This window comes from Ochotona princeps, chromosome 14 (genome assembly GCF_030435755.1).
Source record: "Ochotona princeps isolate mOchPri1 chromosome 14, mOchPri1.hap1, whole genome shotgun sequence".
Taxonomy (NCBI): domain Eukaryota; kingdom Metazoa; phylum Chordata; class Mammalia; order Lagomorpha; family Ochotonidae; genus Ochotona; species Ochotona princeps.
In genome coordinates this window covers 65,008,051-65,031,106 of record NC_080845.1, presented here as the reverse complement: position 1 = coordinate 65,031,106, position 23,056 = coordinate 65,008,051, and the positions used below count along the sequence as shown (strand labels likewise).

Here is a 23,056-nt window from a genome sequence, read left to right as displayed (position 1 = left end):
TGTGGTGCCTGGCGTCCAGTGCCCATAGGGGATTCTGCAGGAGAGTCAATAGGGCTTGTCGATGTGTAACTGATTGTCCAGCTGGAGCTGCCCAGGAGCCCCCTTCCTGCTAGTAAATTTATTCACAGGAAGTAAGGCAGGGGGGTGATAAGAGAAAACCTAGGGCCCCCAAGTAGTCTCCTGCTAAGCAGTGGGCTTGGGGTCACTCATGGGGATCCCTCTCTGTCAGTCCCCCTTCAGGCTGAGCCAGGCTGGCCGAAGCCGCTGGCCCCCAAGAGGACACCACCATGACCATGCTCACACACCTGCTGGTTTGCATCTTCGGCATGGGCTCCTGGGTAGCCATCAACGGTCTGTGGATGGAGCTGCCCCTGCTGGTGACAGAGCTGCCTGAAAGCTGGAACCTGCCCTCCTACCTCACTGTGGTCATCCAGCTGGCCAACATCGGGCCACTGCTGGTCAGCCTACTGCATTGCTTCCTGCCTCGCTGCCTCTCGGAGGTTCCTGTGATCTTCACCGTGCTGGGGGTGTGTCCTGTCCAGCAGGACAGTCAACGGGGTCACAGTCACCTAGGAGAGAATGAAGGGACAAGAGACACGAAGAATGGACAGCAAGACAGTAGGTCTGATCAAGCTGTCAGTTTATTGATTTCAACTGAGGGTTTTTATATTCTTCAGTAACTAAGGCTCAGGGAAAGAGAAGCTGGGACGCAAGCCATGGTCTCAAGACCGATTGTTCTTGAGCAGCCACCATATCAACAATAGTAACCAACATATCGACAATAGCGTAGGTAATCAGTAACAAAATGTTGGTAAGTACAGCATCAATCACATTCTGAAACAGTTGCTAGGAACAATTGAAGCTAAGCGTGTGATTAGTTTCATAATTAGTTTCTTTCCCAAGCATCTAGCCAACCGGGGGTTTCCACTGTCCCATAGGTCTATATTCAAAATGGCTTCAGTGTGGCTATAGTGCACGGCTCCTGACATCTCCCCCTTTTTTCTATATATCAATGAAAGCAGCGAAAAGGAAAGGTTTGTGAAGCAAGATAAGCGCTGCCTGTCTTAGGTTCATTCTGAGGGACCCTCAGCTCTTACCTGTCTCTGGGCAGCCCTGCCAGTCATCCAGGGCTCCCTGTCTTAGGTTGGCGGGGTATCAGAAAGGTGCCCGTCATTGGCTAAACACTTATCCGGCAAAGGCTGTGCCCCATTAGACAAGCCTCTTTGAAGACTGGAGCCACATGGCATGATGTGGGGGGTTATCACTTGGAGAGTCCCGTCAGATCTTATCCGTCTCTGATCACCTATTAACACATCATGCTCAGCCAAACTTGAGCGCTAGGATTTTCCACAACCAGTGCCATCATGGCTTGTCCAATGACAACTTGCTCCCAGGCCTGCTGTTTGCGCATGCAGTACAGGAAGAGCATGGCAACTACTAGCACAGCAACCATCGAGGTTTCTAAGGCCATCACCCTGCTCCATTCCTTGAACATGCAGGCTGCCAGTTTAATGCCATTTAGAATAACTTCTCCTGACATGGGTGGAACTCGGTTCTCATTTACTTTAATTATACTGGTGGCTAACTGGTGAAATTTAGGAAGGCGCTTGATCATTGTCCCCAGAGGTATTGATTGATTTCTATCACTCTGGCCAAAACATTGTGGACTTTTACTGGGGTGACACATATATGATGGTATATTGGGGAGTAGCTGACTGGTGAAATTCAAAAAGACATACTTAACAATATACAAGTATTGTTGAAAATACTAACATTCAAGAATCTCATAACACTAACATTGTTACATGTACACAAGACAGTTTTACCAGGAACCGGAGACCCTAACTGCCCATTATCCCATCTAGCTCCTACATTTCCAAACAGAGAAATGGACCCAGCTGCTTTTAGGGAAAAGGGATGCCGTCATCTGTTCTTAACTACTTCCTGCTGAGAGGGGGGCACCGTTGGGTAACAGCAGCTGTAGGGGATCCATCAAGTGGTTCCTGATACAAGGCAGAAGTCATTAGGTGTTCGATGTACATTCTGGCACTTGAAAGGTTTCTCTTTCTTGAAGTCTAAATAACAAGACATAACATAGTTAACTTTCCCAGCCTAGCAGGTTGTGAGTTCGGTTAGTAGTTTGAATACTTGAGCTTCAGAACTTAGATGTAAAAGAATTGTTAGGTTTCAATCTTTGTCAGAGTAAACTTTAATTTAAGACTGTGGACTAGATTTACATCTGTCTAAATTAACTCCTTTAAGTCTCAAATTTTGGAACATATTCAATGAACTCAATGGAACACATGAAACTTCTTTTGAGCTGCATAAAATTGCTAACCTAGATCAATCAGAAGGCACAGTAACAATGTAAGGATTAGCATACAGCATCAGGATATAAGCCCATCACAGGACAGGTAAATGCAAACTGACTTCTTAGAGCAAAAGAATTCAATATTCAGACATAACCAAAACTGAGATGATAAATCTTTATACTAAAATACAGCAAGGTGTACTATTAATTTTACTATAACTCTAAATATATGGTCCTATATGGGAAGTCAGTGTACACAGTGACTCTAGTGGATTTAACAAATTAGCACTCTTATGTGTGACGTCAGTGATCACCTGAGGCTCCAGACACGCAATGTTTAGGCTGTGGAAGCCTCTTGAATCAACAGCAACCCCATTAGACCTGGCAACACACAAAGTGGAAGTTCTCTCCTCCATTGAGAGAAGAGCACAACCATTCTCGGTGGTTGCTTCTTTGCACTGGGGCGTGGACCACTGAGTTCCTTCATGGAGGGACATTTTTACCTCAGTGTCCTGGCATTCCACACCTGATATGCTTGCTCTGTTGCTGGCTCTCCTGTCAGATCAGAATACCTTTTGGGTTGATTCTGAGGCCACTGAGTGCTTCTTAAAAATGACAGTCTATGAGTCTGCTGTAAGAGCTGTTTCCCATGTTGGAGCATTTTAACATTCTCTGACATCTGAGTTATCATTAAACACTTGCATACATATACCCATATATTTTCCATCTAGCTTATGAGGATTTGGGCTCCCATGGCCAATCTTGAAACTGTACGTTAGCAGTAAGTCCATTTAAAATTGTGTAGAACTATTGAGCTGAACAGATCTTGTAGGTCCTAAGAAAACAGTAACAGACATGACTCTCTAAGAGCCTAATTATGCATCTATACATAATTTTTAAAAAGGATTTAGCTTAGCAATTCTCATTCATAAACATGCACATGCATATTGGGTAACACATAAAACAAAGCAGCTTTTGTAATAGCTACTTGAGAATTCTTGTGTGTTAAAGTTACCAATTGTTTAGAGTTATATTTTGCTCTTAGTAATCTGAATAAACCAAAACTATAGTTTACAATTAAACTTTAGCTTTAATGGATACAATAGGCTTGCTGGAATCCTAGAAAACAAAGTATCTATGTTTAGCTCTGATACCACCTGTAGAATTTTATACACTCTTGTACTTTTTAGACTTAGCCGGCCTGGCTCCCCACTGGCAAGGTTCCCCAATGTCTTTTCTGCAATCCCCTTCCCCCATTTTTTTTTTTAGATTTAATCAATTATTTGTCCCACAATTAACTTCATTAGCAGAAAGATACAACTTTTGAAACACATTCTTCTGAGTTTGAGACTGTCAGGGGCCTATCTAGAAATCCCAGAACCAAAAGAGTTAAGCCTATTAAATATGCCAAGAGGCCTTAAAGTATCTGTTCAAAGATTCCTCACTATAATATCCATTCATTTTGTCAGACTGATTCAAACAGCAATACATCAAAAAAAAATTTTTTTATCACTTGTAAATAATCACCCAAACATTCTAAAGTAAATACATACCAGAAAATACCCTTAAACACAGTTCTTTTAAATCATGAGAATTTAACAAAGACAATATACAAAACACAAGGGATTATCTAACTGAAAGGCAAAATGTATATTTCTTTAATCAGTCACTAAAAGGGAAATATAACCTTAAACATGGGAATTAGTGCATAAAATCAACTCTTAACTGTTTAAGAACTATAACAAACTCAAAGGTTGGAACAAGAATAGAGCTTACTGAAGCTAGATAGACAATTGACAAAATTACTAATTAAACAGAGGTTATTTAAAGTTCAATGCTTCAATTTCTTCTTTTTTTCAATGCTTACATTTTTTAACAGTTTTCACAATTGAAGATATTTTTATTTTTAGGTATTTACTAGCATTGCTATGTATGCACACTTCAAAAACTTTTTTTTAACACAGATATCAATTTTAACATCAGCATGTATTAGGTATTAATGTTAAAGACTTACACAATGTTGTAATAGTATCTTTAAAATCATAGCCAATTATATGTAAAGCTTACAAGATTCATTCCTCAACTTTTCTTAAGACATTTTCTTAATAAAAACATACCAACTTTTAAATACAATGGCTTTAAGCAATTTTCAATCATTTCTCTTAATTCATGGAAACACATTTTAGCACAAATCCTCCTCAAAACCGGGAAAGAGAAGTTTTTTCAGTCTTCTTCTAGCTGATTTGGAAATTTTCCCCTTTTAAAATGAAGGCAGATAAGAATCACCACAACAGGGACAAAGTCAAAGTCCCAAATTCTTCAAAGGGCAGACTCCAAGCATGCCCCTTCCTTGTTTTATGGCTGATGGGCCTGGAGCTTCCCCTAAACTTCTATTTTATTGAAGTCAAGAGAGCTGAAAAAACTTCAATTTAGCTGTTGTCTGGAGAGACTACCTTGGAATTTACTGAAGTTAGTTAACAGGTTTAGTTATCAATAAGATGAAAATTACTTAAAAGAAGATGTTAAAACACTGTTGTTTTTCACAAGAAATCAGGCTTCAATTACATTGTTTTAAAGGCAAACATTCACAAAATATACACATTATGACCAATTTTACTATACATCTTTAAAGAATTTGTTGTTCTCCTGCAAGGCAAAATCTCACATATTTCCTTGTAAGTAAGAACACAAGTAATTTACAATCTGGATCAATTTCATGAGTAGGAAACATTTTGACCAATGAACATAAATGCTCTTCTATTTTAATAGCATATACGATGCAATAAATTTAGCATAATTTTGTAATATTGTGAGATTATATGAGATTATAATCCAAATTATTTTAAATGACAAGCACATTATTTAAATTTTGTCTCAATCTTTGAGAGTTCCAGGGATCCTACTGGAACCCCCAAAGTCATGAGACTTGGTTTAAAACTCTGAAGAATTTAGAGGTCTAAATGAGTTAAACAAAAGTACCTTTAGCATTTAACTGAACATGTTGAATACTGTATGTTAGACTTAATCAATGCCAGGACAGCACTATAAGCTGAAGACCAAACAGCAAGAAAATGACACACAAATTTTTTCCCAGTGGAGGTGGGGAGTCTGGTCTGGACAGGTCCTGTTAAATTTGTTAGACCTCTCTAAAATTATTTATCAGGAGAGAGAAAGGGGGTCAGTCATGGTCCGTCCCATCTCGTCTGTCAGTCAGTCGCACACGCACCCAATTCAGAACAAGAACAACAACTTAACAATTCAAGACAGAGACACAACTGGAGAAAGAATATTAAAACAAAATTTAGTTTTGTCCGGACAAAAATAATAGAACACCAACAATATTAACAAAATAAACAAGCACAAACACCAAACATGTCAGAACAGAGACATGTAACTCTCAAACCTGTTGCAATTTCCAAACTCTTCTTCAAAATACTTTAACCTGGAGATATTTTCTAAAACAAGCACACATAGGTTCATCTCATGTTTTAAGTTAATTTAACAGTGGATTTGGAACACTCTTTATCAGATTACTTTTGTTACGTCAAGTTACAGAACACGTTTTTCTTTTCTTTTTCTTTTTCTTTTTTTTTTTTTTTTAATAAACCTTAAATGGCTTATCTTACCCTGCCTCTCTCAGCTAAGGGGTTGGGTAAAGAAGTGGGAGATGCATGCCTTAAGAGGACTCAATAAGAGCAAAGATAAAAGGTGTCTGAGTGCTATAATCTTTCACTGCTTGCTTAATATTTTTTAGAACTTTAAACTGTAGAGGTTGATGTTCACGGCATGGTGTCCACTACCTCGTGCAGGGGTCTGAATAACAGGGCAGCATATTACACTCTTCTTGGGGAGAGCTGAAGCCTCACTCTTATGGGGTTCTACTACAGGCTCCTCTTCTAGTAATGAGGCAGGGGCTGAAGGAGCTGCTGCTTCTGAAGCATAAGGTGGAGGTGGGTGAGAGGCGTCATGATTGTGAGAGCGTATAGTTTCTGCCCCATCCTGTAAATCTGGATGTTGAGACTTAATCTTTAAAATATCATAAATCAAAGTCCAATAATTAAAAGCAGTAACAGGAATTTTCTCAGATCCAAAAACCTCATAATAATCTTTAAAACAATCACCTACTCTACACCAAGTTTTCTCATCAATAGAACCGTCCTGGGGATGCCAGGAACAAATCAGACCAACAAAATCCAAAAAGGTTTTGAGGTCTTTCTTTTTCACCCTAATTCCTCGTGTCTTCAATGAATCTATAAGACCTTGAAAGAATAGGTCATGTTGTGATAATGCTTGTCCCATCTTACCTTGGCTCCGTAAGATTTGCGCCATGAATATTTCCCACGAGCTCGACTTCCGGCGGGTCAACCGTGAAACTGCTCAACCTGTGTTCCTTTTCGACACCACGAGAGGCCTCTCCATGAATGATGGCACGGCGTTCTCTCTGTCGGTGGTCTGCACACATCCACGTTGGGCGCCAATTTGTCCTGTCCAGCAGGACAGTCAACGGGGTCGCAGTCACCTAGGAGAGAATGAAGGGACAAGAGACACGAAGAATGGACAGCAAGACAGTAGGTCTGATCAAGCTGTCAGTTTATTGATTTCAACTGAGGGTTTTTATATTCTTCAGTAACTAAGGCTCAGGGAAAGAGAAGCTGGGATGCAAGCCATGGTCTCAAGACCGATTGTTCTTGAGCAGCCACCATATCAACAATAGTAACCAACATATCGACAATAGCGTAGGTAATCAGTAACAAAATGTTGGTAAGTACAGCATCAATCACATTCTGAAACAGTTGCTAGGAACAATTGAAGCTAAGCATGTGATTAGTTTCATAATTAGTTTCTTTCCCAAGCATCTAGCCAACCGGGGGTTTTCCACTGTCCCATAGGTCTATATTCAAAATGGCTTCAGTGTGGCTATAGTGCACGGCTCCTGACAGGGGTGGGCACCCTGGCCTGTCTGCTCATCGCCTTCCTCTGGAACATGACCTCCTGGCTGCAGGGCGGCCAGTACAGTGTCGCCTTTGTTATCCTCACCTTCTTCCTGACCCTGGTGGACTGCACCTCCTCTGTAACCTTCCTGCCCTTCATGAGCCTCCTACCCTCCTACTATCTCACCACCTTCTTCATGGGCGAAGGGCTCAGCAGCCTCCTGCCTTCCCTGATTGCTCTGGCCCAGGGCTCAGTGCTCACTGTCTGCGTCAATGTCACAGACACGCTGGTCACTGCCGAGGACAGCAGCATCACACAGGTACCCAGCATGGCCCAGAGCCACGACACATCCACTTCCCTCTACCTCTGCAGAGTGCTCTGTGGCTGGCCTAGGACACAAAGTGACCTAAAGCACATGAGCCACAGAAGCACCATTTGAAAAAGTTTTATTTCCTTTTCATTTTATTTGAAAGACAAAAAGACGTAGAGGGAGACAGAGCATCCATCCATTCCTGCAGTAGCAGGAGCAGGGCCAGGCTGAAAGCAGGGACCCATAACTCAGCCTGGGTCTCTCCCTCATGGGTGACAGGAACCCAGGCTGCCAAACCATCAGCTGCTTCCTGCCAGGGTCTACATTGCCAGGAAGCTACCTTGGAAGTGGAGTCTGAACTCAAAACTCGGGGACTCCAACACAGGATGCAGGTTGCAGGGTTCCTAAGGGTCATGTTAAGTGCTGCTCCAAATGCCCACCCTGGTAAAGCTGTGTGAGTAATATGTAAGCCCAACGAGAATGTCAGATGCCAAGAAGGGCCAGATGATGGAAGCTTGGCACCCTGTGCTACAGAAAAAAAAATGGAGTAAGGGGACAGGGGTCGGCCACATAGGGTAGTAGACTCAACCTCTGCCTGCAGTGCTGGCATTCCATATGAGCATCACCGGTTCAAGTTCCAGATGCTCCACTTTCAATCCAGCTCCCTAAGATCACAGCAGAGGATGGTCCAAGTCCTTGAGCCCCTGCACCCATGTAGGAAATCTGGAAGAAGCTCCGGACTCCTGGCTTCAGACCAGCCCAGCTCTCGCCATTGTGGTTATCTGGGGGAGTGAATCAGTGGATGTAATAGTAATAAGGTCTCTCTCTCTCTCTCTAAATCTGCTTTTCAAATAAAAATAATAAGATAAAACTGTAGGGGAAAAAAGGTACAAGGGCCTGGGGATTTTGCAGGGTGGTGGGATTCCAGGAGACAGAAGGGGGGAGGGGGCAGTACATCGCACCCTGCTGTGCAGATGCAAGCATACCAGTGATAAACTGTTGCCCATTTTTTCCTCCAGGCGCAGGAGCATTTCCTTTAGGGAATCTCCTTTGCAAAAGGGCAGCTTGGCAGAGCTGCTCCTGAGTCGGCAGTTTCTCAAAATAACCAGCTGCAAGTCCACTATGTGCCGGAAGTCAATTCTGGGGCAGTGCATCCCACTCTGGCAGTCTTTCCACGCCTGGCACATTTGTCGGGGCCAGGGGGTGTGTCTCCACGCAGGAGGACAAGTGAGCCCCTGCAGAGGAGCCCTGTTCTCAGACAGCTCCTGGCCTGGGGGAGCCTCTTAAACTAACCAACCCCGCATCGAGGCCAGTCCGTTTCTGAGCATTAGGGGTTCCTGAAATCCTTGGGGCCAGAGTTTGCTCCAGAATCTGCAGATTTCTTCATCTATTGATGTCTGGAAGGCAAACACATGGGAGATCTGCAGGCTTGCTCCCCAGAGGCCTGAAGCAGCCAGGGCTGCAACCCCAAGCCTGGACTGCTGGTGATGGGTGGTGTAGACTGCGAAGATGCTGGGGCAAGGAGGGGGCTGGGCCCGACAGGAATGGAAGAAGTAGGGTGTGTTCCAGGGAGCTCTGTGGTATTGGTTGTCTGAATTGCTGCTTTGGTAGCTACTTGAGTCAAGGACACTAAGTCACACAGTCTAAGGCAGAGGACAGGACAAGTGAGGGACTGAGACAAGCTGAATCAGAGCAACCACTGGCAGGCACATGATCTAAGGCTAGGAACAGGCCCAGTTGGGGAGGTAAGGGGACACCTTAACTGGGTTGAAGTTCCCACCAAGGGGCACGTGTGCTGGAATGGGGGCTGCGTTCTATCCAGGAAACAGTTGCAATCTCCTGAGGCACTAGTGTGGACTGGGATTGGATGCACCAGGCCAGGCCAGACCCCAATATCATCTGGTGTCCTGGAGAACCAGGGTGGATGTGGGACTGACTAGGCTGGGTCTCAACCCCATACAGAGCCATGTGTGAGCTGTAGGTGGGTATGGACAAGCCATGGCTGGGCTGAAACATCCAACAACAAGAACCAGAATGGGGTGAAAGCAAGCCAGGAAAAGCCACTGTTCCTGCTAGGACATGAGGTGAGCTGAATAGGGCTGGCTCAAGGACCCCCTGGTATGTGCAAGATCTGGCATTGGGAGAGGTTCTGATGGAGGAGCCTGGGCAACTCCTCTGGCAGGACACAGTCCCTGCAGGTAAGCGCAAGAAGCATGATAGGAAACAGCCCAGAAAAGGCCATGGAAAGTTTCCCACTGGCATACATTTGGCATGGGTCAGGGGCAGACCAGGCTGAATCAGTTCATGTCATACACTGGTAAATCCGAACACCAGAACAGAGTGTGGGTTGAGCCGGGCTGGGACTGGTCGCCACAAAACCAGTGCACACTATGGAACGCTAGGTGAGGTTGCCTGTACTGGATTTGACTGTATCACCCAACCAGCACGCGTGAGATCCAGGAAGGGAGGGCGAGAGCCGGCGGGGGGATTAAGGGGCTGGTCCCCTTGCCAGACAGCTACTCCCACTGGAGAGCTTGGGCTGGGATGGGGACAGACCAGACTAAGCAAGGCTGCAACACCTGTGCGCTGCATGTGGACTAGATCAGAGAAAAGCCAGGCTAGGCGGATGATTCCTGCTGGTGCAAGCATAAAGTAGAGTGGGTGAGGGATGTTTGGGCTTAACTGCAGCATCAACTGGCAGAAGCTGGCACTGAGGACTAATTCTGTCAAGTCAAATCACAGAACCACCCGAAGAGTGAATAAACCGGGACTGAGAGAGACCTGGGAGGGAAATAGTGGGTTCCCCCTTCTTGGGTCACTATTCCCACGGGAGGGCATGAAAACTTAGATGGGGGTTTGGGTGGCTAGACAGAGAGGCACTCAACAGCATCCGTGTGGGCAGGAAAGTTAAGTTGGTTAGATGGACCTAAGCTTTAATTCCCACTGACAAGTACAAGAGCCAAATAGGATGTGGGACAGACTGGACTAGTCTGCTATACATACTGGCAAACCAGGGTAGGGGGCGGGCCTGGTGGGGGTTATTGTGGGTTGCCCCGACTAGGCTGCAGCTCTCACTGGTTGCTGCAAGGGCTGAGTGTGCGCTGGGCAGAGCCAGGCTGGACTGCAACACCCATTGGTTGCAGTGGAAATCAGGACTGAAAACAGAACCAACCCAGCAATTGAAACCACCAGCTGATCGTGGTGATGGACTGTGCCGGGCCCTGTGCTTGCTAGAACATTCAAGAGTCTGTTCTGGGAATACCTCAAAGTTTCTTTGGAGATCTCCCCAATCGAACTGCTGGACTCAGAACCCTAGCCAAGAAAAGACAGAGGACAGAGCAAGTCAATCAAGCACCTCAGCTATAGTGTTGGCAGCGAAATACTGGGCAAATGAAGACTCTATGATGGACTGTGTCAATCAGTGGACGACCTCATCGAGTGAAACTGGCAGCGATTCATAACTGGTGAACTATTAAAACCATTTGAGCAAGGATCTCAGAGCATGCCCCACATTCGGGACTTGGGGTGGGTGGGAAACTGGATGGGGCTTCTCCATCAATATCCCCCTTTACCTCAGATACATGATGGAAGCAATATGGACATAATACTATTACCCACTTCCCTATACCTCTTGATCCTTTTTTTTTTTAACCGTAATTAACTATGTAAAGATTGTCAACAAAAATACAGTAAAAAAATATAAAAAAATGCCTATTCCAAAGTTCATGTAATCTTTAATTGGATGTCTTTCTAGTGTTGGGTTAAAAAAGTTGATGTATTCCTGATAAAATTCCTTATTGTGCATATTATTGCCAAGAGTTTTCTCATATTTCCTAAGTTGTGTTTTTACTTCTTTATGGAATGTCTTGAGCCACCAGAGCTTATAACTTCATTGACATTCAAATTATTATATTGTCTGTGTTTTGGGGGTATTATACGTACGAAATTATTGTTTAATATAGTATTTTAAAATGTTACAAATTTATTCTCTTCTAAGACTTTAACATAGTTAGCTTACATTTAAGTTTCTGATCCATTTTTAGACCACTTTTGTATAGGATAGAAGATGAGAAGCTGATTTCATTCTTTTGCACACAACTGTCCAGTTGTTCACAAAGTATTTGTTGAAAATATCATTCTCTCCCCAACTGCAGGGTGCTGGTTCCTTGAAAATCAATTCAGCAGAAATGCAAGCTTTCTTACCTGGACGCTCAGTTATAGTCCATGATCTGTGTGCTTGTTTTTATGCTTGTAACTCACAGTCTTGCTTAATGTGACTTGTAATACATTTTATAATCAGGAAGTAGGATTTTCTGATATTAATATTCTTGGTCAAGATTCCTATGGCTATTCATTTTGTTTTTTTTCTAATTAATTTTTTAAAGATCTATTTATTTTTATTGGAATGTCAGATATGTATAGAAGAGGAGAGACAGAAAGGAAGATCTTCTTTCCACTGATTCACTCCCCAAGTAGCTGCAACAGCCAGAGCTGAGCTGATCTGATGTCAGGAGTCATGAGCCTCTTCCTTGTTTCCCATGTGGATGCAGGGTCTCGAGGCCTTGGGCCAATCTAAACTTCCTTCCCAGGCTACAAGCAAGGAGCTCGATGGGAAGTAGGGCAGCCGGGACATGAACTGGCACCCAAATGGGATCCCGGCACATGCAAGGTGAAAACTTTAGGTGTGAGGCTAAGGTGCTGGACCCTCTATCTCAAAAGCAGAATTACAAAGATACATGGAATCTTCTGTCTGCTGACTCAATCCCCATAATACCACAAGAGCTGGGACTTTGTCATGCTGTTCTAGCAGCCAGAAGTTCCATTTTAGTCTTCATGTGGGCACAGGGCCCCAAACACTTGAGCCATTCTCTGCTGCTTTCCCAGGCACATTAATAGGGAGCTCAATGTGAAATGGAGCAGTTGGGATTCAAGCCAGTGCCCCTGTCAATTGCAGGTGTCACACAAGGTAACCTAACCTGTTTCATTACAGTGTGACCCCAGCAAGGACTCTATTCAAAGTACACCTGAATTTTAGAGTTAGGTTGTCAAACTCTAACAAACAAAACTGCACAACAGAGTTTTCACATAGGTTGAGACTGTTCATTGCTGGTTTGTAAAATACAATTCATTGTTTTTGTGTCTGGGACTTGTATCCCATAGCAATGCTGAACTTTTTTTTATTAGCATTAAGTGTGCAAATCTTTGGGGTTTTCTTGTTTTTTTTTTAACTAAAAAAATTAAATATATATTTAATTTTGTTGGAAAGGCAGGTTTACAAGAAAGAAGAAAATACTGAAAGAAAAATCTTTTCATATGTTGCTTCACTTCAAATAGTTGCAGTGGCCAAAGCTGAGCTGATCTGAAGCCAGGAGCTTCTGCTGGGTTTCTGACATGGGTATAGGAATCCAAGGGCTTGAGTCATGCTCCACTGCCTTCCCAGACCACATAAACAGGGAACTGGACTGGAAGCCAGAACCTGAATTGGTGCTGGTGCTGGTAGGCAGAAGATTAGCAAACTGAATCATGGCAGCAGCCCCTAGGATTTTTTTTTTTTTATACACAAGACTTATTTATTTATTTGACAGAGTTGCAAAGAAAAAGAGAGAGAAGAAGGAGAGGGATGGAGAGGGACAGATCTTCCATCCAGTGGTTCACTTCTTAAGTGGCTCAGGCTTGGGCCAGGCTGAAGCCTCTGGTTTCATCTGGGTCTTCAACATGGGTCTGAATATTTGGGTCATTTTCTGCTGATTTCCCTGGCACATTAGCAGGGGTCTGGGTCTGGAACCAGTGCCTGTATGACATGCCAACATCGTAGGTGGAAACTTAACCTGCTATACCAAAGTATAAAGCCAGAGTTTTCTTCTTTAATATACCCATAAACTATATTATGTTGTTGGCTTTCACTGAGTGAATCAGCCTTGAATTCTGTGACATGTATCCTATTGACATGATAAATATTTTTTATGCATTCCTTTGTCCAGTTTCTCACTGTACTCTGGGCGGTGGGGGTTGCACTGATACTTGGAAGGTACATTTGCTTTCAGTTGGCTTGTGATGTCTTGATCTGCTTTAGACATCTGGGAAGGGTAGCCTTAGAAGAAAATTAATTGGGAAGTATTTCTCCTCTTTTTTTTTAGAAGAATTTGTGAAGGATTTGTTTTCAGTGTTTTTGCGTTGGTTAGAATTCACTGGTAAAGCCATCTTTCTTGGGCTTTCAACAGGACAAAGCTGTTAAGTAGTAGTTAAATTTCATAGACCCACAGTCTATTCAGATTCTTGCCTTTCTTCTTCAGTCAGCTTCAGTAGTTTATTTCTGACTGAGCCTTTTTATGACCCTCTTCATTTCATATTTTAGTACTTTGAGTCATCTGATGGGAGATCTTCCTATCTGTCTCTTCTCTCTGTATATCCACCTTTCCAATAAAAATAAAATAAATCTTAAAAAAAAAAAGGAAAGAGAGAGAGATTTCCCATTTGCTGGTTCATTCCCTAAATGGCTAAATCACAACACCCAGGGTTAAGCCAGCTTGTAGCAAGGAATCAACAGTGTCTTCAGAGTCTCCCACATGGGTACAGGACTTGAGCCATCTTCCACTGCTTTCCCAAGCACTTTAGTAGGGAGCTGGGTCAGACATGGAACAGCCAGGACATGAACTGCAACTCACATGGGAATCTGGCGTTGCAGGTGCTGGCTTAGCCGGTTGGATCACAGCACTGGCTCCTGAATTTCTAAATTTATTTTGCATAAAAGTAGACATATTTTAATTCCATACTGTATGATTTAAAGCTACCTTGGATGTGGGCAACAGTCAGATCATCAGCTGGAAAAGCCTGGGGAACATATTTGGGAAGATAAAAATAAAAAACTTGCCCTCCACCAGTGAAATGTGACTCCTTGCTCTGCTTTGCTTGGGGACTGGCCACTGCAATGCCACAAGAGAAATGCTTCCCCTGCCAATTTGAAAAGTTGCCAAGGCAGGAGAAAGAAGATGAGAGAGAGGAGACCTGCCTAGAAAAATTACTAACAACCATACATTTATGTTTTCATGCATCACGTCCCGTGACATACCAGAGCACATGTGCTCACATTTTAACCCAGTAAGGGCAAACTCAGCAGGATGGCTGGTGACACTGCTGGGTGGCAGCTCAGATGGCAGCTCAAAGACCACAAAGATCTTCCCAACCCAGAAAGGGGACTGCATGCTCTTTCACTGGAGATCCTTCCATGATTGGTCCTCTTTCTTGGAGCTCACAGGATCCTCTTTAGCTTATTAAAATGCCATTCCTTAGGGAAAAGTAAACCATCCAACAGCATCTGCTTTTCTAAATTTTTCTCTAACAGGCAAAAAAACAAGATGGCAAGCCAACAAACTCAGAAAAGTGACATCAGGATGTGGTGGTCATTCAGATTAGACTCAGATTCTTATATTTGACTGCAGTGTGTGTGTGTGTGTGTGTGTGTGTGTGTGTGAGAGAGAGAGAGAGAGAGAGAGAGAGAGAGAGAGAGAGAGAGAGAGAGAAGGGTGGACATGGAGCAAGGTACAGTGGAAACAAGTGACTACATAATCATAATCTGTCCTTACAGTCCCAAGTTTGATGATTTCACTATTTTATTCCATATCACCAAAAGTGATGGTCAGATTCAACGATAAATCAGAGTTTTCAAGACAGACATGTACTGCCTAGCCTTTTTGCTATGCACAAAGTCTCTGGAAAGAAGGCAGCTTTTGCCTTCAAGATACAAAATTCCCCGCATCATCAAAGCTTTTCTTGGATTGAACATTTCCTGTTCACTTTCTGGTAGAAACTTGAAAGTTTTATGAGGGAGTCACAGTAGGCTTTCCAAGCACTGGACCATGGAAGTCAGTGAACTTCTGTGACGAGTAGACATATCCTCCTCTCCTGGTCAATGTTCAGGCATAAATCAGGCCGTCCCCTTGGGCCAAGACATTCTGAAACTTGTTACTTTGTTTAACTCATATCTTGATCTTACTCCACACCACCCATTCCACCAAAAACATATTAATAGTTCTGCATTTGGGACAGAAAACTCTCTACTAAGAAATTACAAGCTCCCTGCAGAGTTTAAAGAGATTTCTGGAAGTCCTAAGCTGGGATTTATGAACACAACTGAGAATGAGATCCTCAAGAGAACGACAGGCTCTGAACAGTCATTCTAATAGCATTGTTGGCAGCAGAGGGCCTCATGCATTAGCAGGTGAGCGTCAAGGATGAGAATCCGAGTCAAGTTTGTACATTGGAAGAAATACAGATGGCAGATTTACATCCTAGAAACAAGGGTTCTAGACCTGGTTGCAGAAAACCTACTCCACCCTCTGAGCAGAGGTTTTCCTGCATAGTTTGTTTTCTCTCTCTCCTCAGGTGCCACCATAGAAAACCAAAGATGTGGCTCATCATTTACATGTTCTTAAGTGTTAGGCTGTAAGACAGACTGAGTTGCTATGAGCAAGGACGAATACATGTCCATTCCTTATTGTCCCAGAAAGCAGACATGGCAGCCTGTTTGCCTCTTTGGTACAGGTTCAGGGATGTGCCCAGAAGCCATTGGCTTCGCACACTGAAGCAAAGAAAGGCAGAGAGGAAAGCTGGAGTCACCGTGCATCCACAGATGGACTAGCTGCCAACGCTTTTTTCACCTGGCCCATTACTTTGCCAAGATGGAAACTAGATATTTGGCCCTGAACACATTTCAGAACCCAATGTGCCCCTTGATGTCCACAGGCAGGGTTACCAAACTATCGTCTGGCCAAGGAAGAAGCATGTTTGTGACCCGGGAGCCAACCTCACCTCACTCCCAGCACATCCTGCTCAGACCAGCCCAGAAATCCCCAATCACATTTCTTACCCATGTCTCATGCACACTCAACACACACAAGACAGGATATGGCATTTCCTCTTTGACCTGGAGAGCACTCCATGGTGCCACCTTTCTCTCTCATAGTCTCAACCTTGAGATCTATTCATTGAATCCTCATTATAAGGCTGCTAAAGCTGGCCATTCTCAGAGATGATTTATTGGTATCTTTAGAAAAGTGTATTTCTGCAAGGATCATGTCATCCACCAAGAGTGGGGAAGGAAGGAGCTTTCATCAAGGGGTGGTGACCTAAATTGCAATAGGTTTTGCTTTGGCAAGGACACCAGATGGATGCCTTTATGATGAAGGTTCCCCCAACCTTTTTCTTTCAGGCAGGTCTCCAACAGGTGTTTCCTCTGAGGCATATCTTTTTTCCATAACATCAGAATGAAGAACAATGTTGTCTGTGACAGCTTGTATGCATAGATCATACTTTTATTATGATAGAAAAGTGCACAATGATTGATTTGCTATTTGGATTCAAGTGATGAAAACATGCTTCCAGTTGCTAAAGGAGGCATTTAATTACCACACCAAGAACTCTACATTCTTCTTTTGGCGGCAAGGTGGGGAGAGTGAAGAAGAAATGGAAATGTCAAAGGGAAAGGACCATCAGCAGCTGTGGGTCCAAGAGCTCAAGAAAGAAAACAAGGGGCCACAGCCCTGGGGGTCAGATGGCAATTGCCCAAGTAATTGCAAAGTGTCCACAAAAGTCACCACTAACCTGGGGTTTATGATACAAACAGCAGTGTCTAGGAAGTAACTGACTCGTGGAGAGAAGCAGGGTTCTATAGCCAGTCCCCAGAGCCTGATCAACTCAAAGTCAGACTCACGTAGCACAAATGTTCTGGCAAATCCCCTCAGGCTTGGTACTCAGCCATCAACGTGGTCCTCCCTGGTGCCACTGAAATCCAGGGGACTCTTAGAAATTGAGGTTAGAGGCTCATGACTTACGGCTGTTTAAATTACCCAATGAGTGCCATGCTAATCCGAAAGAACAAGGCATTTCAGTCAAGCTGACCTCAAAGCGAATGTTACAACATCTTGCAGCTAGTTAAAAGACAAGAACCCACTAAAGCACTAAATTTATAGGCAGGTTTTAAGTTCAGGAGAAGATAAAGGATTGCATCAAGGCTTTGGCTGATCTGAGGAGAAAATTACCTTCTCTGTGTTTCCAAGACCTTCCCCCTGCCTTATTCCTCTTCCTGTCCCACAAATTTAGGTCTGACACTTGCATTTCATTTTGAGTAACTATTTTTTTTTTTGCCTGAAAAAAAATATGATGTTACAACAGCAAATTAGAAATTAAAGTGGCTGAGGAAAGCAAATTTGCTCACCACTTTCTAAGCATGTGTCTTTGGACTAAGTGCTGAGTAACAAGGTGCTTTAGCTCCAAAGGGGTAACCCCTACTCCTTCAACTTAGATGACGATAGGTTGTGCTTCTCCCAGTATGTGAAATACAGAATCATAGGAGAGAGCTCTCACAAGCTGCCCACTGCCAGGGCTGAATTTGGTGACATCACACAGGTTGCCCCAATAAGGTATTTTGGGAACAATGATAGATATTTTAAAATACGTGAATAAAGGAATAAAATAAGTAAGCATAGAGGCAGATAAGTAAAAGCTCTTGTGGCCAGAGGAGTTCCTGTTGTGCTGGATTATGCAATTTAATGTCTTTATTGCGAGACTTATCAGAAGCTTTCCTTAGCTAAAGCACAGTGTGAATCTTCAAGAGGGGCCTTGTCCCCTTCATTTTATTTGACAACAGAAAACATTTCCTAAGGACTTCTTCTGTCCTCAGCTGTTTGTTTCCCCTTTATGCATGTCAACTGATTCAGTTTGCAGAGCCACGCTCTCCTGAAATTTGCTAGAGAATCTGACAAACATGAAAGCACCCAGGAAATACATAGCTTTTAAGAACTGACTAGTCTTTGCTCTATTTTAAAGTCAATGCACATTTCTCTAATTTGCTGGTTTTAAATTTTTGGACTTCTTTTCAGTTAAAACTGACTTTTCCTTAATACTGTATTTATATTTACTGCATTAACCAAGAAAGTGTTTCCTACATGTTTCACTGCCAAGGCCCATACAACCTTGATTCGGCTTGTCTGTGCCTCAAAGAGATGAACTCACTCAGCTTATGGGAATAACAGCAGCTAGAATTTCCAAAGCCTGCTCACCTAATCTAGGCTGTGACACCTATTTTCTGGAGCCCCATGTATGTTCTTTCCCAGATTTAAAAACTCAGGTATAATCTTGAGCGTTTACTTTGCAGGCAGTAGCTAGTAAATTCAACTCACAACTGTGACTGATTCCATGTTGTATGAATGCCACAGAATTTCCTCATCTTTGGCTAATTGTAGATAATAGTAATAATTAACAATAAATCATTCTCATCACTTCACACCTTCAAAAAGCAGTTTAGTTTATTTTTTTCCTGTGACACACATGCACACACATGCAGACATATACACACAAACACAATCCTTTGTCTTGTGGTCCGTGTCCTAACAGAATGTGATCCATTTTGTTTTTTGTTCTTTTTCTTCAACAAGATGATCACTCATTTGATCAGAAGCATATCCTGTCAACAGAGCTATTGTAGCAACAGAAAAAAACTAATAGGGCTAAAGAAGTTCATTATTTTAGCAGCAATATTCCATGGTAAAGCAGACAGAACCAACATCCATTAAGCACATGTTTTCAGTGGGAGGCAAATCTTCAGAAAGGTTGGGAAGTTGGTTGCGGAATGAGGCTTCCAAGAGGTCAACATGTGGAAACAGCAGACCTTTTATTAGCGCATGCTGACCAGGCACACAGGTCTCTATGACAGCTATTTTGCTTGTGAGACTTAATGTGAAATAGTTTAGGGTGGCAGCTGACTGCTGAAGTTAAGCAATGGCTTCTTACTTTAGAAATGCTAAGACTTTGAAACTTATGTCATTTCGGGAGGAATGTCTATATTGCAAAACACAAGCAGTCTTTGAACTTGGTTTTGTCTGCAGAAGGGTCAAGTGAAAACAATTGATTTCAGTTCCTTTGAACACATAGTGCATCCTGCTCTTCTTCTAAAAGGCACCATTTTTTTTTCATTGTGAGATAGTTTTGTGCCAGTTTCTTGGAGAAATTGCCTCTCAAGCTATGCCCATCAGCACACTCCACCATAGATCTTGTTTTTAATTGTTTAGCTCTACTTAGAAGAGCAATTGTTGGATTTCAGGCACATTACATTAAATACCATTAGAGGCTTCATTATTCAAGTTAAGGCTAATCAGATTAGCTAGAAAGAATTATTTAATAGATTTGGTTAAGATTCCTATCGTGGTATGGGAAGGCGCTCTAGACAAGTATCTTTATTTCCCTTCACAGGGAGATTCAATGGCTTACTAAGCAAGATTTCCCTGTAAATGCTAATTTGATCCACTTTAATGGTTGAGATGTCACACATTACTTACTTATCCTGAAAGATGTTCCCAACCCCAACTGGGAAAATCTACCCATGGACTAGCAAGGGAATCATCACAGATCCATGGGCAATACTCTAAAATTTTATGTGCCTAGAAAGGCTGAAGATGCACTTATATGAAATTTAAAACCATTTCATTTCTCCTCTGTGAGCTTCCAGGTGTTCTTTGAAGAGCTAGGAATTCAGTGATTACTTAGGCTAGATTAAGGTATTGAACGGGTGTTAATGGGTTGAGCATAGTAGTACCTTGGTTTCTGTGTTGGACGGGTCTCAGAATTCCCAGGGGATGCTAAAATCTACAGCAGCACAAGTCCCCTATCTAAAATGGCACAGCAATGACTAATCCACATAGCTTGGATACTTAGTATCATTTCTAGATTACTTATAAATACCTACTACAATGTAAGCTCCATGGAAATAGATGTAAACTGTATCAGGGAAGAATGACAAGGAAAAAGAAGTCTGTATGTGTTGAGAACAGACCCATTTTAGTTTTTATCTATTTATAATCTTATGTTGGTGCAATCTGTTTATGTACAGCCCCCAAATGTGAAGGGTGACATGTCCAATGTTTTCAGCTTATGAGTTCATTTTTCCAGATAGGAGGGGTATTTTCCCATTTAAACATAACCACTTGGTCATGAGAGAAGTTAGGTATTTTGTTCAGTCACAATTGAAAGCTAGGTTAAGAACACAAGATGAAATTTTCCCCCTCCAATTTGGGTGCTGTCTTTTATTGCATCCTGAGGTCAGTGATCCCATCACTGAAGAAAACCAGACACAGGTTTACAATAAGTCCCCTACACAAGTAACATTTTAAGTTAGAGTTATTTTAATGCACCTCTGAGAATATGGGATAAACCTAATCTAAATGTATTGTTTTTCAGTTTAAAAATACAGAGGGCATGTATTAATATGTACATGTTTAGTGTGAGGTATATTCAAATATTTAGGATCAAATGGAATTCTTATAGCCATCCCATTTTTTTGTATACTTTGCAAAATGACTTTCCTTGATTGGGTCTGTTGAACCAGTTCAGTGTATCAGTTTGAATTATGTGAAGGTGCCAGTGTTCAATTACTTCTGAAAGAATGATGAAGGAAAATAAAGGAAGAAAGGAAAAGGGGAAGGAAGGAAGAGAGGAAAGTAGGGGTGCAAAGAGAGAATATAATATGTGATGGAACAGATTCCAAGGGTAAAAGTTGTAAGTGACCACATTCTAACATGCTTTTCCTTAGAAACGCTCAGATAAATCAATGCTTGGAACCACATGTGTCTTTGGAGACAACCACTCCACACTGTTAGGTCTTCGGAACTTTGTAATGCCCTTGAGAGCAAGCAACAACATGTCCTATCCAGCAGGACAGTCAACGGGGTCGCAGTCACCTAGGAGAGAATGAAGGGACAAGAGACACGAAGAATGGACAGCAAGACAGTAGGTCTGATCAAGCTGTCAGTTTATTGATTTCAACTGAGGGTTTTTATATTCTTCAGTAACTAAGGCTCAGGGAAAGAGAAGCTGGGACGCAAGCCATGGTCTCAAGACCGATTGTTCTTGAGCAGCCACCATATCAACAATAGTAACCAACATATCGACAATAGCGTAGGTAATCAGTAACAAGATGTTGGTAAGTACAGCATCAATCACATTCTGAAACAGTTGCTAGGAACAATTGAAGCTAAGCATGTGATTAGTTTCATAACTTCTTTCCCAAGCATCTAGCCAACCAGGGGTTTTCCACTGTCCCATAGGTCTATATTCAAAATGGCTTCAGTGTGGCTATAGTGCACGGCTCCTGACATCTCCCCCTTTTTTCTATATATCAATGAAAGTGGCAAAAAGAGAAAGGTTCGTGAAGCAAGATAAGCGCTGCCTGTCTTAGGTTCATTCTGAGGGACCCTCAGCTCTTACCTGTCTCTGGGCAACCCTGCCAGTCATCCAGGGCTCCCTGTCTTAGGTTGGCGGGGTATCAGAAAGGTGCCCGTCATTGGCTACACGCTTACTAGAAAAGGGGCCATGTAACAATTCATAGCTGGAGCATGTATTCCCCGGCAATGCTGCCATAAATGACAGCCCTGTTGGGAAACACTGCTCCAACCGTAAACGGCCACATTACCTTAGACGAACCGGTTAGAAGACTGGAGCCGCATGGCATGATGTGGGGGGTTATCACTTGGGGAGTCCTGCCCAGGGCATGCGAGGTCTCTGTCTTAGATTGATTGCCAGTCCTGTCAGGTCTTACCCATCTCTGGTTACCTATTAACACATCATGCTCAGCCAAACTTGAGCGCTAGGATTTTCCACAACCAGTGCCATCATGGCTTGTCCAATGACAACTTGCTCCCAGGCCTGCTGTTTGCGCATGCAGTACAGGAAGAGCATGGCAACTACTAGCACAGCAACCATCGAGGTTTCTAAGGCCATCATCCTACTCCATTCCTTGAACATGAAAGCTGCCAATTTAATGCCATTTAGAATAACTTCTCCTGACATGGGTGGAACTCGGGTCTCATTTACTTTAATTATACTGGTGGCTAACTGGTGAAATTTAGGAAGGCGCTTGATCATTGTCCCTGGAGGTATTGATTGATTTCTATCACTCTGGCCAAAATATTGTGGACTTTTTGGAGTGACACAAATATGATGGTATATTGGGGAGTAGCTGACTGGTGAAATTCAAAAAGACATACTTAACAATATACAAGTATTGTTGAAAATACTAACATTCAAGAATCTCATAACACTAACATTGTTACATGTACACAAGACAGTTTTACCAGGAACCGGAGACCCTAACTGCCCATTATCCCATCTAGCTCCTACATTTCCAAACAGAGAAATGGACCCAGCTGCTTTTGGGGAAAAGGGATGCCGTCATCTGTTCTTAACTACTTCCTGCTGAGAGGGGGGCGCCGTTGGGTAACAGCAGCTGTAGGGGATCCATCTAGTGGTTCCTGATAGAAGGTAGAAGTCATCAGATGTTCGATGTACATTCTGGCACTTGAAAGGTTTCTCTTTCTTGAAGTCTAAATAACAAGACATAACATAGTTAACTTTCCCAGCCTAGCAGGTTGTGAGTTCGGTTAGCAGTTTGAACACTTGAGCTTCAGAACTTAGATGTAAAAGAATTGTTAGGTTTCAATCTTTGTCAGAGTAAA

At 42.8% G+C, this 23,056-nt stretch overlaps 1 protein-coding gene across 1 annotated transcript; it reads left to right on the top strand.

Moving 5' to 3' along the window:
* The first annotated feature begins 287 nt into the window (after window positions 1-287).
* Window positions 288-8,593, top strand: LOC131481854 (solute carrier family 52, riboflavin transporter, member 3-like). The gene is made up of 3 exons (XM_058672276.1): window positions 288-531; window positions 7,252-7,562; window positions 8,573-8,593. The coding sequence occupies exons 1-3, from the start codon at window positions 288-290 to the stop codon at window positions 8,591-8,593; spliced, it is 576 nt and encodes a 191-aa protein (XP_058528259.1).
* The last annotated feature ends 14,463 nt before the right edge of the window (window positions 8,594-23,056 follow it).